Raw genomic sequence first — 19551 nt, 5'->3', positions numbered from 1 at the left:
GACTTCTCCAACTAAACTTCTGTATCTATATCATTAGTATAATCAGAATCAATGCAACATACAATTCTTTATTTTTTTTCTCATCTTTGAATACCAGACACACATCAGTGAAACCTCTCAAATATCACATGATCCACTTCACAGTTTTTCAAATCTCAATGTATCTTTTTGAAATTATTTAAACTTACTTACTACACTTATAATTTGTGAAATATTTGGTCTAATGCACATTATAACATACATGAGATTGCTAACAACATTAGAATATGGTATGTGAGACATATGTTCCATGTCCTTCTTAGTTTTTGGACAATCCTTTGAGAATAGCTTAAAGTAAACAGTTAACGAAATACTAACTAGTTTAGTCTAATCTATATTGAAGTATTGTAGTACTTTTGTAATATAAATTTATTGTTCTAATTTTTTTTATTTATTTTTTATCTATACATTTCCTATCATTTTTCTTTCAAACTTCTAATCTTCTTTACACAAACATAACTTAAGTTTTTCAACAAACAAGTAGCTTAATTGATAAAGAAGATTTGTTCATTCGGCCATAGATATTGAGTTTAAATCTTTAAGTAGGTAATTATGTTAAATTCAAATGAAAGTTTTTTATCACTCAAATAATTGGATAAATTGCCAATTCTATCTTCAAATTATTCGAACATCGACAAAAATGACTTACTTTTATTAACGACAAAAATATATTTTAAATATTTAAAAATGCTACAAAAACATCCGAGCATAAAAAACTTCAATTTTTTAATGGAATTAACTTATGTGACAACACAAAAATACTAATGTAGCATCTGTTACGTCTAAAATCTTTTTTTGCCAACAACTCTCTCTCTCTCTTCTTTGCTCATATACATTCCCTCTCCACTCCCCAACTCCATCGAATTTTTAAATTTATGGGTTCTTGTTGCTATTTTGTTGTTAGTAGTCTTGTTAAACGAAGGTTATGCCCTCTTTTTCGTGAGGAATCTCATGGGAAGAGAGTGTTTTTTTTATTGTTTTGCAATAGATCTTGAAGGTTACAGAAGGCTTAGAGAAGGAGGAGTTGAATCTATAGTCTTTTTTTTCTTTAATAAACTAATCCTCTATTACCCAACTTAAACTTGATCTCTGTTAAAACTGTGCACCGAAAAATTTAAGAGACAATTTCGTTTTGTCTCATAAATATCAGAAAACAGAACAGTGAGAAAAAGGAAGAAATTAGCACAGTCATGTATCCTGGTTCAGTTGCCTTATGCAATGCAACCTACATCCAGTCTCCACCATAACAGTGGTGGAATTTTCACTATAGTCAAAGTATTACATACACCAATTTCCTAGGATTCACATAATCATATATGGACTCACAAGTTTCTTCCTAAACTTGACTTGGTTATGCTAATACCTAAACTAGTAAGGGATACCTCACAGGTACTTGACACAAGACAAAAAAATTACAACCAAAGTAAATCAGAATCCACTCTTGACTTTTCTCTCAAGTATTTCACTCAGCCTTTTTTACTCTTAGCTTTTTTCTCAATGTCTTTCTTTCATCCTTTTACCTCTCAAAGACAATACAGAAAGATATACATTGAAACGAAATACAAAATTGTAAAACATGAAGGAGATGATGAATAACAGCTTAAACACGATGAACTAAATCTAACAACAGAACTCAAGACTTCATTCTTCATCTTGGCGGAGTGCTCCCTTTAGTGTAGGTGCAATGTTTTCAAGACTTCAAACTCAATAGTGAGAATTTCACTCTACTTCTCAATTTGGGTTCTCTCTCCTTGCTTAAAACAGGAAAGCAATTTTCTTTTTGTACCTTGTGCAGATTCACGGTTTAGATTTCCCTTAAGTCAACTATTTGAACTCTGAGATCCTTAGCTTGTCGTCTCACTCTCTTCATTTAACCCTCAAATTAGGGATTTCAAAGCTGATTCTTTTTGCTTGACCAAAGACCCAGAGCAGTAGAAAAAAAGGTTGTTCAATGATAAACCCAAATCCAAACCCTTGAGTTAGTGCTTTATCCCCAAGAAATAATTTGAGCCTTTGATTCAGAGTAGTGATTATCAGAAATCACTTTCTCCATATATCCTAAATTGTCGTTACAGAACTTTGAAGGAGTGAAAAAAATAAATTGCATACAAATGAAAATAAATCACATTTATATTCTAACTTAACTTAACTTGATTTGATTAGGGCGATTAGACATTTGCTTTTGTGATTTACCTTTTTTTTCTTTCTTCTCTAGTGAATGAACCAAGAAGAAGCTTTCTCTCTTTCTTCGTGAGTCTGACCGAGGAAAACCTTGTGGATGTCGGCTTTGGTTGGCTTCAATTTGAATGGATTAACTTGGAATTGGATTGGCTTGACTCTCCATTGAATCCAATTGATTTCTTTGTTTCATTTCTTTGGGTTTTGAGAGTTAGAAAGCCCACCAGCAATCTTGTTTCTTGTTTCCACTGCTGTTACTTTAATTTTGACCTGCAACACTTAATCAAAAGTAATAAAAACTAATTGAATGTTTCTCTCTACAGATTTGTTATCATTATTTCAACACCAACAAAAAATGTGGAGAGAAAGAATCAAAAATGTTGACTGAGGAAGAAAGGAGATACAAATCTGAAAATAAAAATAAGGGAGGAAAAAATTTAAAAGATTAGGGATTTAATTTAAAAAATTAGAATTTTAATTCAGAAATTGAAACCTTAAATTTTAAACGATGCGACATCATCAATTACAAAAGCCACCCTTGTATTTCGTTTGCTATTTCAGTTAATTCCGTTAATAAATAAGGTTTTTTTCTAGGGTTAGATATTTTATAACATTTTTAAATATTTGAGGATATTTTTACCGTTAATAAAAAAGAAAAGTTATTTTTGTTAGCGTATTGATAATTCATAGGTAGAATTAATAGTTTATCCCAAATAATTTTATTTCTGTTGAATAAAATTATTTTTTTAAGAGTGTTAGGAATAGGATAAAGTCGAAGCAAAAGTGAGCTAAATAATTTATGTGAAAAGTGATGAAGATAAAAAAAAAAGAATTTAATTTTAAAAAATCTCCAAAATACACGGGATAAAAAATTTCGGACTAATATTCCAAAAAATATCTACTATATTTAAAGATAGTTATAATATAATGTATTACAGTTAGATATTTTTATACTATAATTTATAGTACCTAATGAATACTTAGAGGGTATTATCAAATTTTAGTGTATATTGCTCATACCACTTAAAATTTTATCACACATTTTTTTATAATCTTACGCTCACTGTTATAAAAAAAACTCACTCAAAAACAAACCGCATACAAAGCTAAGAAAAGAATGCTTGGTTACTTACTTTGTGTTTTGTGTTTGCTTGGTATAGAAGGGGCTTTGTTAAGCTCTATTTATAGTGCAAAGAGATGCACCAGAGCCACACATTATTAAACTATTCTAAATTTCTAATGGCTTAAACTAAAGAGCAACTACTTCACCACCTTCATTTGTTTTCGGAAAAAAGAACAACAATAATGCAAGTCATTATTAACAAGGAGAATATTGTTTTTTATAAGAAGAGAATTATGTATATGAAAATATTCATTTTTGCTCAACGGAGGATAAAGAGAAAAAACAAGATCTATCTCAATTCTTTTTCTTTCTTCCCTTTCACGTAGACTATATATCCTTTATTATAAATAGTTTTGTGCAACATCCATTGATGAACAACTGTTTAAGTTTTATAACTATGATGTTATCCTGTATAAGTGGGTAAAAAAATTATGAAAAACAAGATCTATCTCAATTCTTTTTTTCCCTTTCACGTAGAATATATATCCTTTATTATAAATAATTTTGTGCAACATCCATTGATGAACACCTGTTTCAGTTGTATAGCTTTGATGTTATCTAGGTTATTATGTAAAAGTGAGTAAAAGAATTATGATAAGGTATTTTGGCCTTCATTTTGATCTTATTTGCTTATTACGATACAAAGTATTCATCAAAATAAAAACAAAAAGTAATAAAAGAATTTGGCAAGTGTTTTAAGGATATTAATGTGTTAGATTCGAACTCTTTAGGATGTAGTTTTGGGTTAATTTAGAGGATAACAATGCATAGTGGCTAACCTCCTCGCAAAGTTAAAAATGGTTCCGGCGGGGCTCGAACCCGCGACCTTCGGCTCATAAGACCAACGCTCTAACCAACTGAGCTGCGGGACCATGATGTTTTATATTGTATTAATTACATATAAAACACGTAAATTCCAAGAAAAGAAAATTCCTCCTGCATTGGTTGAATATGAACAAACATCATATCGTTTTTTTTTTTAATTTAGAAGATAACATGACCTACCATTTTTGTTTTGAAAAGTGCTCCAATGAATGTTTTGCCACGTTAATATGGTAAGTTGTACTCTATCCTACATCATATCATATCATATTCTATCAAATTTCAATGGAGATGATTTCCATTAATAATATGTGTTGTAATAATCATCAATAGAAGGCAAGGTCCGTTATTAATTAGATGAATTTTATAGTGTCTTTTATTATAATACTTAAATTACTTAACTTACTTTTAAAAATAAAAAATAAAATACTTAAAACAAAAAATAAAATATTTAAAATTTATTAAATATTATCTATTTATCTTTTTTAATAAATTAGGTACAATTTCAAAACACCATACATTCACCTATTAATTATCATATGTAGAACTTACTTCTTCACCCCCTCTTCATTTTGTGTGTGTGTGTGTGTAGAAACTGATTTTCACAGATGGTGACATGGATGACTGTGCTCTCTTATCAAAAGAAAGAGTCGTAACAATTTATCATACTTGACATATATAATATTTAAAATATATAAATATCAATAAACTTTTTAATATATTGAATCATTAGAGAAAAAAAAATTGGCCCCGTGCATCATACAGTTCCGGACTAGTTAGTAAGAGAGGGAATAATAATGATTATATACAATTTTATGCCAAAAAAATTTAAGTTCACATAATTTTATACCCTCGTAAAAAACATTTCTGTCTCAGTATGTGTTGTTTAGTCATTGATAATTTTTTCCAAAAAAAAAGTAGAATAGTTTATGATAGAATAGAATAAAATAAAATAAAATAAATATATTTATTTACTTATGTTTGTTTTATAAAAATACCTTTTAATTGATTATTATAGTGAAATGAAACTTGTGCAGATACCTGTCAACGGAATATAAAGTAGTAAACAGTAGTATTGAACTATTGATATAAGTAGAGGAAGTGGAAATTGGAGGTAACAGGTAAAGTAAAGTAGGGAGTGTTTAATAATAATCTCAATAATATAATATAATATATGAGATCAATTCCATTTCATTCGAGTAAGAGTGTGTTTGACAAATCTGTTTGAAAAGAAAAAATACATTTAAGCTTCTTGAAAACTTCACATTTTTTGTTTGGCTAATTTTTAGTTTGGCAATCGCAGAAGTGATTTTATATTTAAAACCACGTTTACCAGAAGCAATAATTTATAGCTTATGCATTTCACCAACTGGCTTTTAGCCATTTACCCTCAACATCTATTTTTTCTTTACCAATTCTATCCTATAGACATGATATTGTATTATTTATGGAATTCTTATTAGGTGAATTTGTCTTCTTTTCTTATTATTTCTTTTTACATGAACTCTTTTTTTCTATTATTTATTATTTTTATTTTTTTGTTAAATTTTATTTAACATTATACATTCTTATAATTATGATTTTTGTATATTATATTTATTATTATTTTTTTATAATATGATTTATTGATTCTACTAGGTAAAGTAAATTAAACAAAAAATTAACCATAAATAATAATAATAATAGTAAAAAATTATAAGGTACTAAAAAAGAGTACTAAGAGAACTAAAAATATACTATCTAAAATACATTATCAAGAATTTTTAGATTTGTTTTTATCACTGTCAAAATAAACATTTAATTTTATTTTTTTAATATTATTTTTTATAATTATAATTCTGGTATATATAGTTTTTTATTATAATTTTTTATAATATAGATTATGATTCTATTAAAAAAGATAAATTAAATAAAAATTTAATTATAGATATTAATAAAATTATACACGTTAGATTCTAAAATAATATTAAGAATAAAATTATTAAGAGTATTAAACCAAAAATACAATGTAAAAAAATACTAAATTAATATTTTTACGTTAATATTTAAAATTTTTAAAAAAATATAACATATTTAATTAAATACTCTTATATATAGTCACAAAAAAATACTCTTATATATATAATTTTATTTTGCTAATTTTTATATGTTATTTTTATTTAAAATAATATATATATTAATTTTATTATAAAATTAATTAATAAAAAAATATTTAAATTAAAATGATAGAATAATATAAAAAATTATTTAAATTGATATCTATTTTAGTAATTTTTCATCTAAAGGTGATTTTGAGTATTATATTCTAAACTATATTTATTTTACTATAATCTATTTTAATATAAAAATGCCAAACATAAATCATTTCAATACAAACTTACTTTTTATCAAAATTATACAAATTTTTGTTTACAAACTAAAATCCAAACACACACTAAATTAGTTGATTAGCGGAAGTGGAATTGCAGAAAGAGAAAAGAAAGCCCGGTGAGTTTTGAAGAAGAAGAAGAACTTGAAGATGACGTTGGGTCTGATAAATGCAAACCCTGTTGTTCACGAAAAGAAGGAGAGGATCTCTCGCTCCGAAGATCCCCATCCCACTGATGACGCTGTTGATCCTCTCGATATTTATGATATCCTCTTTTCCTCCTCCTTCTTCTTCTTTCTTCTTAATTTTTTCTCTTTAATTTGGTACTATTTAGAAAAATAACATGTCAAACTCTAGTTTATTGCAGCTATATATATATATATATTTTATTTTCATGTTTTTGTTGCGATGGAATTTAATTAATTGAATTCAAAAGATGAATAACGTTTTTGCGGATCCTTAACTAAGATTCGACAAATTTCGTGAGGGATATTAGGGATCCCGAACATCCTTATTCCTTGGAGCAGCTAAGTGTTCTTTCCGAGGAATCTATTACTGTCGATGACAAGCTTGGCCGGATTTTGTGAGCTTTAACTTTTAATTTATAGATTATTTTCATCTTTGAATTTATTTATTTATTTATGGAATTGATGGATCCTGAATTCATATTTGTAATTTGATTGTTTAGGATAACATTTACGCCGACCGTGCAGCACTGCAGCATGGCGACGGTGATTGGTCTTTGTCTGAGAGTGAAACTGAAGCACTTCTTCCCTCCTCATTATAAGGTATGTTACCATGTTCCCCTTCCTTCTCTTCTGCTTTGTCTGCCACATGGCACCTCCTGCTTTTTTCCCACTCTCAATTAATTGCCTCCTATTTTATTTTCTCATTAAAAAGAAATTAAATCTAATAATAATAATAATAATAATAATTTGTTATGCTAATTTGTTTTGTGACGGACAATGAAAAATACTTGTGGACCGTGTTGGAGTAACATCATTGTTGTTATGTCAAAATAGCATTTCCATGTACTATACATTTTTTTTTGTACTAATTCAAGCAATTGCGAAGTAGTAAGTACTAATTAACGGATGCTCATAATTTTCTCTGCAGCAATAGTAGGAATTAATATAACTAATAATTTTTTTTATCATTATAAAGTTATAAAAGTTCTTTTGTATGCATTGAGAATGTAACCTTTATACTATTGATTATTTTGTTAATGGCATGTAGCATATGACTCTCTGAAATTTCTTTTTGCAGGTAGATATCAAAGTGTCTCCAGGATCTCATGCTGATGAAGTATCAGGTGAAGCTACCATTTCCCTTTGTTTTTCAGCGTTTAGCATGAGGATTCTGTGGTTACTACTACACCCTGAATTTGAATATGAATACTTTATGTTCCATGTTCTCTCTGTTAAAAACTATGCTCAACCCTCATCATAACACAAGTTTTGGATTCTACCAATTTTCTGTTGTTGCAGTGAATAAGCAGTTAAATGATAAAGAGAGAGTTGCTGCTGCATTGGAGAATCCCAACCTGCGGGAGCTCGTCGAGGAGTGCCTCTCTTCCAACGAACTGTAACTGTGAGAAACTAAATGTGACAGTAATGCATAGATAGTCCTCATGAAGCTTTAGCTCTTTGGTTTCATTTTCATGTATGTATCATCAATATCACCCCTCCTCTTGCCAAACCTAAATTGTGTTTGATTGTGCTTTAGCCCTTTGATTTCATATTTGTGTATGTATATGCTTTGTAAGTGAAGTTAGACATCGAGATGTAAAGTTTTGGTACCTGATTATGCATAATTATGTTAAGGTTCACCCGGCTTCTATAAGCCATATTATGATTCACACCATGACTACTTTAATCTGGTAAGGACAAATACAACTAGTGTTATATATTTCTACTTTGTCTTTCACTAACTCAGGTGTGCAACTACATCGCAATTGATGTTCACAAAATAGACTAGAGTTTTGTGATTATTTCCAAATTCCAAGCTTGCGTCTAAATTTTCCTTAGAATACAAATATATCATCATTCATTACATGAGATCATTGTGATTATGAATTATGATGCAACATCTCCCCCAGATTGACCATTATTAGTGTGGTGTGGCTTTTCATGAAGGCCCCAAAACTGGGCAGTTTTCACATCGTCCTCAAGCATCAATCTTGAGAACTCTTCATGATCATATCTTAGAGAAGCTTTTCCCCCATATTCACTAGGAAGATTTTCTACGTCGAAGAGCGAGTTCATGAGCTCCACACTGTCCTTATCATTAGGATATACAAAATTCAACTTCTGTGCTGTCTTGGGGTCTATGAAGTATCTCACAGCCTATCAGAATCAAAGTAGTAAGAATAACAGGCACTGCTAAAACCTCATCATTCAAAACCATTTAGTGCAAAATAGAATTCGCAATTGTTCTAAAACATTTACGATATTAGGACATGTCTCTATCATGGCAGTGTTGTTTCTTTTGTCTCAAAACAAGCAGAAATAGCAAAGCTTAAAAAGATGCATGAGAAAAACAAAATAAAATACTTGGTGAGAATAAAGCAACGCCACCCAAAGGTGAAATATAAGGGAGGGGGAGGAACAAACCTTGAAGAAGGCCTCAAAGATTCTTGGTGGATTGTAAAAAATAACAACACCAAGCCTTTCTGGATAGTGGTTTTGTAAAATGTAAATAATATCACGCGATGTTTTGATAGGGATATTAGTTGTCAGTGAAAATCCATCAAAGTCTAGCAACCATGTCATCTTTTCTTGTCCTTCAGGAAGATTAAGAACGGCATTTTCCATTAGGTAAACAAAATACTTGGTGCCATCTTCCGGGGTTGTCGTGTTCTGATAATATAATTGCCAAGTTAACAATCTATTAAAAACTAAAAGGAAAGTTACTTGAGTTATTATATATAGACTTAGGTAGCTTAGTCAAAGTGGATTAAAATGTTGACCTTATGCATCCCTGGCTTCATTATAAGGACAGTTCTTCCAGCTCGGTCATGAAGGTTTGCTCTGAAGACTTTCCCTGTCTCACCTTCATGTGCTACATCACTCTGATTGTAGGAAATAGTTCAATTGCAATTCGCAAACACAAATTATTAATATTAGCTATATACATGCTATCAAGGACAATATAGGGTCCAAAAATGGTCTCAAAAAGTGTAGCATAGACACCTAACATGATAATTCTACGGCTTGAATCCGTTATCATAGAGAGGCTGAGATTGAAAAACGGAGACTTAGTTAAGTTTTTGTATTGTATATAAAATATATTAGATAGAATTATGTTTCAGTATTATATTTAATTTAAGATAAATATAGAGATTGAAGAGTATATTTAGAATTTGAAAAGTTAAATAAAAGTATTTTTGAGAATCAATGTTATTGGGTAACGTTTGTTGAGGTATTGAGACAGAAACGGAGAGACTGAGACTCAGTATCCTGTTTGTTGGTTCAAAGACTGGTACTAAAATTTCTGTTTTTGTCCCTAAAATTTCAGTATTATTTCAGTATCTCCAAAAAATAAAGACACAAAGGACTAAATTTTTTAGAGATTAAGACTAAAACTTTAATAACATTTTAGACCTAAAATATCCTCATTTTAATTAATTAATTTCAATTTTATCCTTTGTACAAATTAAATTAGAGTTTCATTTTTGTTTTAATTTCTGTTTCCACTTTACATCAAACAAAATACTGAGATTTATTTCAATCTCTGTCTCTTAATCTCTGTCTCTCAGTCTCAATCTTTCCGTCTTTGTCTCTCCACCATACGCTACTTTAGAATTTCAATTTTTGTCCAAAAAAATTTTAGTTCACTATATCCCCACTTTTTGGAGATATTGAAAAGCCTGAAATTTTAAATTCTAACATTGAAATTTTAGTTCCACACCATTAAACATAATATTGAATTTTTGTCCCCAGTTTCGGTCCTAGTTTCTAAAAACAAAACGCTACTTATCTGATCTGAATGTATGATGTATAAAATAGTATAATGTTGGGAAGAAAGTTACCCAGCGAATTTCCTCGGGCTTAAAAGAGGACCTCCAGTTGAGCGAGTCAAGAAGCATTTTCTTGGATTTATGAAGATCCCAGTTCCGAGCTTCAAGGTATCTTCTTAGGCATCCATCTGTGCAGTACTTTAAACTACGCTCACTTAGGGCCAGGGTTCCAATAAAAGCCTTCAGTTCACTAACCTGTTTCACTTTCACTTGTTCCTTATTCTCAACATAATATTTTCTTTCTACTAACATTTCTAACCCAAACTCAAACACATGACGAATCATGGTGCATAGTTATGATAATGAACAAGCATAACTATGAAAGAGAAATATTATATATAGAAAGCTTCACCTTTGCATCTTGATAAGAGGAATCATTCTTCAGCTCATTCTGGCTTTTCTTCCTTAGAAGGAACATGCTGATTGCAAATTATTCCAGAACTGAACCATATGAATTTTTTCAAAAAATCTTTTAGAAAATAAAAAAAAATTGGAACTACATGCTCAAAAAAGATTAAGATTATTATTGATATTGAAAGAGTCACTCTATAAAGTAAAAGAGATTCAAGTGAAGAGTTACTTACCTGGAATAATACAAAGTGATAGAAAAGAAGAGAGAAATTGCAATTGTTTATAAGTTTTTAGCTCTTGTTAATGTTATTCATCATGAAAAATTATCATATGTATGTTAGAACAAGAAGAAGGGGACGTTTCGGTAATTCGGTACAAGATCAGTGACGAGGAAGAGCGAACGGTTGTTAAATGCAAATGAATACTCCAAACTCCATTAACAGATACTGGGTCCAGTATGATTAATTAGTATAACTTTATGGAAACGATATATGCGGAGTAAAGATAAAAAACTAGTTACTTCATTGGTAAGCTTAAATAAGCATCCAAGAGTTTAAATTTTATTTTGTATACGTAGCAATTTATTATTATCTGAGTTTTAAATGAAATTTCAATTGGTAACGAATTAGTACTTGATTTATTATATTAGAAGATGAAGTGAACAATTATAATATGAAAAAATATAAGTAGTAATGAAAATATTAAACAATGTGAATAATAGATATATTGGATGTTCACTAGACGTGTAGATAATTATCCTAATATTAAGATTTAGGTGAATAATTTAAAGATGTAGTGTATTTTTATTTTATTAGACCAATTTTAGAGTCCTGATATTCACATTATTTTTAAAAATTATTGTCTACTTAACAAAATCCAATATATACTAAATGAAATATTGGAATCGTAAAACATAAAAAAATTACATAATATAATATGCATCTCATTTTTAACGATTAAATATAATTGAAACTAGGAAGGTGATCTAGTTATAATAAAAATGTTTTTTTTTTATCTCAGAGTTTTCAAGTAATATAATTTTGAACACGAGTAAATCTAATAAAACAAACTTGTAAAACTCAGTAAATGATAAAATAAAATATGTACAGAGGTATTAAACGAGTACAATCTGGATGCATAAAATCATATCATATATGTGGCCCCCTTTTCTTTTTATTTAAATAAGAAACATGTATTTATATGTGTGAAACATATATATCCAAATAGGCTCTAAAAATTTTGTCATTTTTGTTTAAATTTTTTTATTATATTAAAATTCTTAAGCTTTATAAAAATAACACATAAATTTTTATTTTAATCAAATTTACTATTTTTATTTATACAAATAAATTAAAAAAAAACAAAAAGATATATATTACATTGGATATAAAATTTTTTAAGATTTTTTAGATATACACACTCTATATTTAGATTTCAAGGTGTGATGCATGGTGGCTCACGAGAAAAGCAAGGATAACGTGCTCTAAGCCTCTAACCACGCTGTCGCTACACTGCTACAGAGCACAGATATCATCGTTATTATCATCATTATTATCATGGTTATTATTATTGTTATTGTTATTATTTTTATTGTTGTTATTGGGATAAATACCTTTTTTGACCCTACTTTTTTCCAAAAATGGCACGATAAAAAAACGAAAAAAAAAAAAGAAAAGTTGGTTCGATGCCGTGGTATTGTGGTAATAATTATGAAGATGAAATTCGATTATAATGATGATAAAAATGATAGTAACTAACAAAAAAAAGAAGAAGAAGAGAAAGAAAAGAGAAAGAAGAAGAGAAAAAAGAAAGATTTTTTATTTTTTATGTAGAAAAGAAATTTTTAGTTTTTTGATCATTTGGAGTTGACATCTAAAATACATTTCATACGTCAGATGGACAATTTGTTACTAATTAATTGTATGAGTTGTCGGAGTGGTAAAATGGATTGGTTCGTCCCAATCCGCGCAGATCCGCGCCACAAATGGGACGGATTAGCTCATCCCCCTAATTAAAAATTAGGTTCAAAATGTTAGCCCGCCCTATTTTATGACGGGTAGGTGGGTTAGTCCGCTTGACCTTTTTAAAAAAAATTCATTAAAATTAATAAAAAAATAATAATTGAAAAATCAAATACAAATAAAAAATAGTCAAATTATAATATAATTTTTTTATTATTTTTTTTATTTTTTTAATTTCAATAAAACTATTTAAAATAATATTTATTAATAGAATCATCTTTATTTTTTAAAATAAATTACATAATTTGAACATATATACAAAATTATAAAATAAAATAAATAAAGTTAATAACTAAAAGAAAAATAAAAACAAAAATTAAAAAAAGTATCTAAAAATTATATAATTATTAATTTTGTAGCAATAATCATTTTTATTAATAAAAAATAAAATAAAATAAGAGTCTTTGGGGTCGCCCCGCCCCATCAAAACCCTGCAAATTTGGTGATGAGAGTTTTGACGTTTTTTTCTTTTTCGATTACCAAATCCTGGCTTGACCCACCTTGTTTGATGAGTTCGGCGGGTCGACCCAACAGGTTTGACCCGTTTTGCTATCCATAATTATTGAGTCGATTTGTCTAATTTTATTAATAAGTGGGACTAGGTTAAAATTTAATAATAATTAAAGTGCCATATGTCTTATGAAAAAAAATTAGGAATCGAAAATGATATTTATCCTTATTATTGTTATTGTTATTTGAAAATCCGCCAATAATCCGTCCCAATAAAAATTCATCTTGGTGCGAAACGAGTACTCCGAGTGAGTAGGAACGAAATGATATCCATCAGTTCAAGTGATGTTGTCATTTCTATCTCTTAGATAATATTTCATTTAACATTAAAACTTGAAAGTCACGATAAATTTTTACTGTTACATATAGTCTTCATAAATCTCTAATTTTAGCTTTAAGATTTCTATATAAACAAAATATCTGCAACTCAAATTTATTGCGTATAACTTAATTTGTCTATAATCTTAAAATTACTCTTCTTTTATATATCTCTATTATACTTATTTTATATTTCATCTATTAATGTTCAATAATGGAATCTATAAAAGTGGCTTATATAACGTATAGGTTTAAATATTTTTGGCCCCTCCTAATGTCTACATCTTTTGAAATTAGAAGGTTTGTAAAGTGAAAAGAATTGCTAACTTAATGACTTGAGAAAACTAATTAACAAACAGGTCCATGTCATACTTTGGTGTTCTCATATTTGCTTTGGCTTTAACAGAAGATATTGAATTATTGATCATTCAAATTTGAGAAGGAAAGGGCGCGGCGTATAAGAGTCAGAAACAGTATATGGATTGGATTACGATGTTGGCAGATACTCAGGTCACGCTCAACCATACCAAACCAATCAAAGCATAAACATTTACAAGTATTAGGAAAATGTTTTAAATTTTTTTATTTAATAGGTATAAAATAAATATATTAAAATTTAATTTTTTTATATTTTTAATAAAAAAAATTTAATTTGTAATTAATATATACTTTTAGGTAGTATTTAGAAGAGAAACCGAAATTGAGAAATTCATATTAAAAGATAGAGATTGGAAGATTGAGAGATTGAAATAAATTCAGTATTGTATTTGATATAAAATGTACAAAATTGAGTTATAACTTAATATCCTGTTTAATTTAAAATAAAAGTAGAGGCTAAAATATTTCAAATTATTTAAATATTCCTAAGAATTAAACTGAAAATTAGGGATGGCAACGAATTTTCATGGGGCTCCTGCTCCCGCTACCCATAATCTGTCCCTATTCTCTCCCCATTCTCGCAATGGGTAACGGGGACCCTGTACCAGTAGGACTAAAAGTAAGTCAAGTTAGCTCATGAGCTAGTCTGAGCTCGACTCATTAATAGTTCGATAAGTTGAACTCATGAGCTGGTAAGCTGAGCTTGAGCATAGAATTGAGCTCATAAATTAAATGTGCCGAATTTAAATTTGGATAAACTCAGTTCATTAGCTTGTGAGTTGGATCGATTATATATATACATATATGTATTTTTTATAATCATTTTTTATATATAATTTTGATGTAAGATATAAATAAAAAATTTCAAAAATCCTATTTGTACACTAAAATCGGTCACAAATGTATTTGTGTATAAATACATGTGTGATTTAATTTATTTTCAATATGTATTTGTATTTCAACATGTATTTTATACTTGTTGCTAATTTTGGTGGTTGATTTTAGTGTACACATAGTATAACCCAAAAAATTATAATTGATAATAGATAACATATAAAATTGATTTTTTAAATATTTTAATATATATATATATATATATATATATATATATATAAGTTATAATTTATTAAAAGGAAGAGTGATCAACGACAAAAATGATCTTGCTGGATGCGACAATGGAGACTGAACTATCTCTGCCAAAGATGAAGATGGCGATGGCGAATAACGATTCTTTCTCTGCCGCAAATGAAGAAGACGACGACGAACAATGTTTCTGTCGAAGACAAAAAGGACGATGACGAAGAACGATTATGCCTCTTCCAAAGAAGAAGAGGATAATGGCGAAGAGCGCTTCTGCCTCTGCCGGCCGAAGTCGATGACAATTCTTCAAACTTATCGCGGTGACCTTGAGAGTGTGAGGTGGAAGCAATGAGAGGGGATGAGGGTCGCGATGATGCAGACAGTGGTAAGAGTGGAGAAGAGTGGCGAAGAGAAGGAGAGGAATCAAGAGAGACCGAGAAGAAAAAGTCAAGAGGGAAAGAATCTGAATTTTGAGAGAAGGAGAGTGAGTAGTTACGGCACAGAGAAAAGAAGAGTAAGACTTAGGGTTTCTCGTAACTAATATATATATATATATATATATATATATATATATATAGGAGTATTTTTGTTATTTCCTATATGCGGGTATTATACGGATTCCCATGGGGTGGGGACCTTGCTCCCTGCCCCCGCCTCATTTATTTTGCGGGTCTCCATCCCTGTCCCTGTAGGTGACAAATTTTTCCTAAATCCATCCTCCGACGGATAAATTTCACCAGATACCCACTCCACCGGAAGAAATTTTCATGCCTATTGAAAATCTAACCCCTTCCTATTTCAATTTTCATAAAGTTGCACTCCTTTTCTCCTTTACACTGTGCTCGAAGAATTGAGCACTGAGAGAATAATTCTTCTATCAATCCCACCGCCCAAACCACTGTTAAGGTCGGCATAGATGATAATTTCTTCGAGCCCAACGCACTTCAGTGTTGCCGCTAGGTACTCTTAAGGGTCATATTTTTAGTGTCTTTTGTCGCCTCTGCATCTGTCTCGTCACTGTTGTCGATGTTCCTTACCAGCCTACCAGGTCTACTCTTTCCTTTAGTGCTGGCCTCTGTTCTCTTTTGTTTCTGTTTTTCTCTTGCATTTGAGGTCGAATTCATTTGTGGAGGACTCAAGTTCATCGTAGGTGAATACCAGAAGGAGGAGGCTGCTGCTATTGTGCCTCTATTCCCTGCTGCGTCTATTTTTTGTGCTCGTTGTGTTGTTTCTGTGTTCTACTATTCTTCTTTTTTCTATTCTGAGATTGTTATTTTTTATGAAATTGTTGCTTTTAGAATTATTATTAAATTTGATTTATGAAATTGTTGTTATTGTCACTCCTATTATTGTTGGTGGTAGAGGTATTGTGGTGGAGTGAGAAGTGTGGTTGAATTGAGGATGAAAAATAGATTTAGAATATAAAATTTTGAACGAAAATATGTTAGAAATAAAATAATAAAATTTTAATCTCTATTCCAAAAGATTTTTGTTCATGTATTATCACTTTTAGAGGTACGAAAAGATTAAAATTTTAGGGGGTGAAAACTAAAATTTTTAATCCAATATCTAAGTATAAACACAATGCTAAATCTTAATTCTCTCAATATTTTAAAACAAAGACTATTTTAAGACACAATATAAATAAACTCATTTTTATAATTGATACCACCAAAGTTGACTTTTGGTTTCTTGGTAAAGCAATAAAGCCACTCAATTATTCTCATTTAATTTCCCAACCAACCATGTCACCATCCACGAAAAACCCATTAATTGTTCTCTCTTATTTTTCATTTTTTTGGTTTAGTTTAGCCTAAGAAAAAAAAAAAAAAAAACCAACCGCAGCTTAACCTTAATTAAGCTGAAGCTGAAGTTGAAGATGGATTTCAGCAGCAGAAGCTTCAGGGTATCGAAGTCGCAACGCATATTACTCTCATCAGAATCTTTGAACCTGGAATGTGGTGGTTATGAGAGGCTCTCCCAATCAATGAGGATAATTGGGGAACACGATTTCAGTGATCCGAAAAGGAAGCATAGTAAGAAGGGTAATTTGGGAATTCTAAGCAAGTTTTTGTCCTTCACAAGTAGAACTTTCTCTTCCAGTTCCCACCACAAGGAGGCGGCAGTGGCGGTGAAGAAGGAGAAGAAACGGTCTGCCTGGCTTCCGGATCCTCAAAAGCGGTGGCCAATTCAAGGATGGTGAATATGAATGAGTTTTGCGATCAGATACACGAATTTTATTTATTGCGTAACGTTTTGGTGTTCTAAAGAATGTAACGTGTATCTTTTTGACTTTTTCCCAGCTTCACGTCCATTTTAGCTTTTCACATTCAATTGATTATCCATAATACATAACCTTATTCTATTATCTATCATTCTATCATCTTTTAGACAAATCCTCTATAGTTTGGATACTAACTAGAAAAATGATGTCTGATCTTAAAGATCTATACTGTTCACTTTACCAACAGAAAGGCCCTTTTATTACCACATGGCACGAGAGTAGGTCTCGCACAATGACATTGATGGATATTTACGTTTCGATTAATTTACTTTTTATAAATTAAATATACAAAATAAATAAAAATGAAATTAAAAAGTTTTGAATTCAAATTTTAAAATGATAAACATATATTTTTTTTATCAGTTATATATAATGAAGGACGTTTTAAGAAAGATTTGCTATTCTCCAAATCCTTTTTATATCGTTTTTTTTATAATAGAATAGATCATGGATAATATATTAGTACTAATTTACCTCAAATGATAATAATTAAAAGCTAAGGTCAAAATATGTCTACAACATTAAAGGCTTAATCCGGGTTTTTTTTTTTCAAAGATAATAATAGTATTTTATTCACTAGAAAAATAAACAGAAAAGCTCTGCATACAAGTTATTAGGGCTTGTATGCTTTACAAGTTAATTAACGAATAAATCCCAAAAATGCGATACAAGGTCTACGTTCTTCTTCTTCTTCTTCTTCTTCTTCTTCTTCTTCTTCTTCTTTTTCTTTTTTTTCGTTTCTTGCCTTCTCTTTCTTATTCTTCTTCCTGCACATTCTTCTTCCTCTTCCTCTTCCTCTTCTTCTTTTCTTTCGTTTCTTACTTTTTCTTTCTCGTTCTTCTTCTTTTTGCGCGCTCTTCTTCCTCTTCCTCTTCTTCTTTTTTTCTTTCGTTTCTTACCTTCTCTTTCTCCTTCTTCTTCTTCTTGCTGCACGTTCTTCTTCCTCTTTCTGTTCTTCTTCTTCATTTACGTGCTTTTCTCTCTGTTTTCTTTCTTCGTTATTCTCGATTTCCATTATTTTTTGACATCAAGATCTGAAATCGTTTTTGAAATTATTTTTGAAGAAGAAGAAGCAGCAGAAGATGAGGAGGAGAAAGAGAAAGAGTTCTGAAATATGCATAAGATGTACTTCAACGAATTTTGGGTGTATTTCTTAAATCCTTTAGGTGTATTTTTGTAATCCTTTGAGTGTATTTCTATAATCGTTTGGGTGAATTCCTGTAACCGTTGGGGTATATTTCTGTAATAATTTGGGTGTATTTCTGAAGTTCAATTATCTTCAAATTTGGTAAGAAAATTGTTTTTATGGGGGAAGAAGAAGAAGAGTCGTTCATAATGTATAATGAGTAACGCGCTTTGGGAACAAGAAGTTGTTGAATAAGGTGCGTTTTATTTACTCTTGAATGTGGAAGTGTGTAACGCGTTAATTAAGTATAATGCGTGTATTTTATTGGACTTGTAAAATTTGTAAGCCAAATGTAGCAGGCGTCAAAAATAAATATAATGTTAAAAAATCAGGACAAGAAAAAAAAATCTCAAATATTTATAAACAGGTGAAATTGTAAGAAGAATTTAATATAAAAAAGTAGATAAAAAAAAAATCTTAAGACATCATACATAAGGCAAAATAAATAGTTTTGGATTAAATTTAAACGATGCTAGCACTTTTTTTAATGACTCTGTACATGCTCAAAAATTCACTGACACCTCTTCTAACATGTTCGAACAAAAATATAATATTTAAACGTTAATCTAGATTGATATATATGCTGGGTTTTGCTGATAATTTACTAGTGAAACATAGGCTATATTGTGTGAAACTCATGCATGTTCCCAAAAGACGAAATCAAATTATTTCGTTCTCTAAATGAGTGAGAAACATATACGTTTCTTTATATGCTTCTGTTGTGGCTGATATTAGTGTTTTGAAATCCATTAAACATGTTCTAATTAGAGAAGCTCGTGTGATCGTCCTCCAAGATTACGACGTTATGTGATCACATGAAATGGAAACTTATTGTGTACACCGATGCTTTCAGTCACACTATAATCATTAATTAG

General features: G+C 29.8%; 2 protein-coding genes and 1 non-coding gene across 3 annotated transcripts; 1 reads left to right on the top strand and 2 right to left on the bottom strand.

Annotated features, from left to right (window-relative positions):
• Positions 1 to 4138: 4138 nt before the first annotated feature.
• TRNAI-UAU (transfer RNA isoleucine (anticodon UAU)) lies at positions 4139 to 4212 on the bottom strand. Its single transcript has one exon. It is a non-coding gene; the product is annotated as a tRNA-Ile (tRNA).
• Positions 4213 to 6568: 2356 nt separating this feature from the next.
• On the top strand, positions 6569 to 8388 carry LOC112800704 (protein AE7-like 1). The gene is made up of 5 exons (XM_072196379.1): positions 6569 to 6797; positions 7010 to 7113; positions 7219 to 7318; positions 7797 to 7842; positions 8018 to 8388. Exons 1-5 carry the CDS (start codon positions 6681 to 6683, stop codon positions 8116 to 8118), a joined length of 468 nt encoding a protein of 155 aa, XP_072052480.1. The 5' UTR covers positions 6569 to 6680; the 3' UTR covers positions 8119 to 8388.
• Positions 8389 to 8400: 12 nt separating this feature from the next.
• LOC112800703 (uncharacterized) lies at positions 8401 to 11405 on the bottom strand. The gene is made up of 6 exons (XM_025843067.3): positions 11133 to 11405; positions 10901 to 10989; positions 10561 to 10743; positions 9499 to 9600; positions 9143 to 9388; positions 8401 to 8875 (listed from the first exon to the last, which is right to left on the bottom strand). Exons 2-6 carry the CDS (start codon positions 10964 to 10966, stop codon positions 8606 to 8608), a joined length of 867 nt encoding a protein of 288 aa, XP_025698852.1. The 5' UTR covers positions 10967 to 10989; positions 11133 to 11405; the 3' UTR covers positions 8401 to 8605.
• Between the last annotated feature and the right edge of the window lie 8146 nt (positions 11406 to 19551).

This window comes from Arachis hypogaea, chromosome 5, assembly GCF_003086295.3.
Source record: "Arachis hypogaea cultivar Tifrunner chromosome 5, arahy.Tifrunner.gnm2.J5K5, whole genome shotgun sequence".
Lineage (NCBI taxonomy): Eukaryota > Viridiplantae > Streptophyta > Magnoliopsida > Fabales > Fabaceae > Arachis > Arachis hypogaea.
Note: the sequence above shows the minus strand (reverse complement) of the source record. Positions and strands in the feature narration are given on the sequence as shown.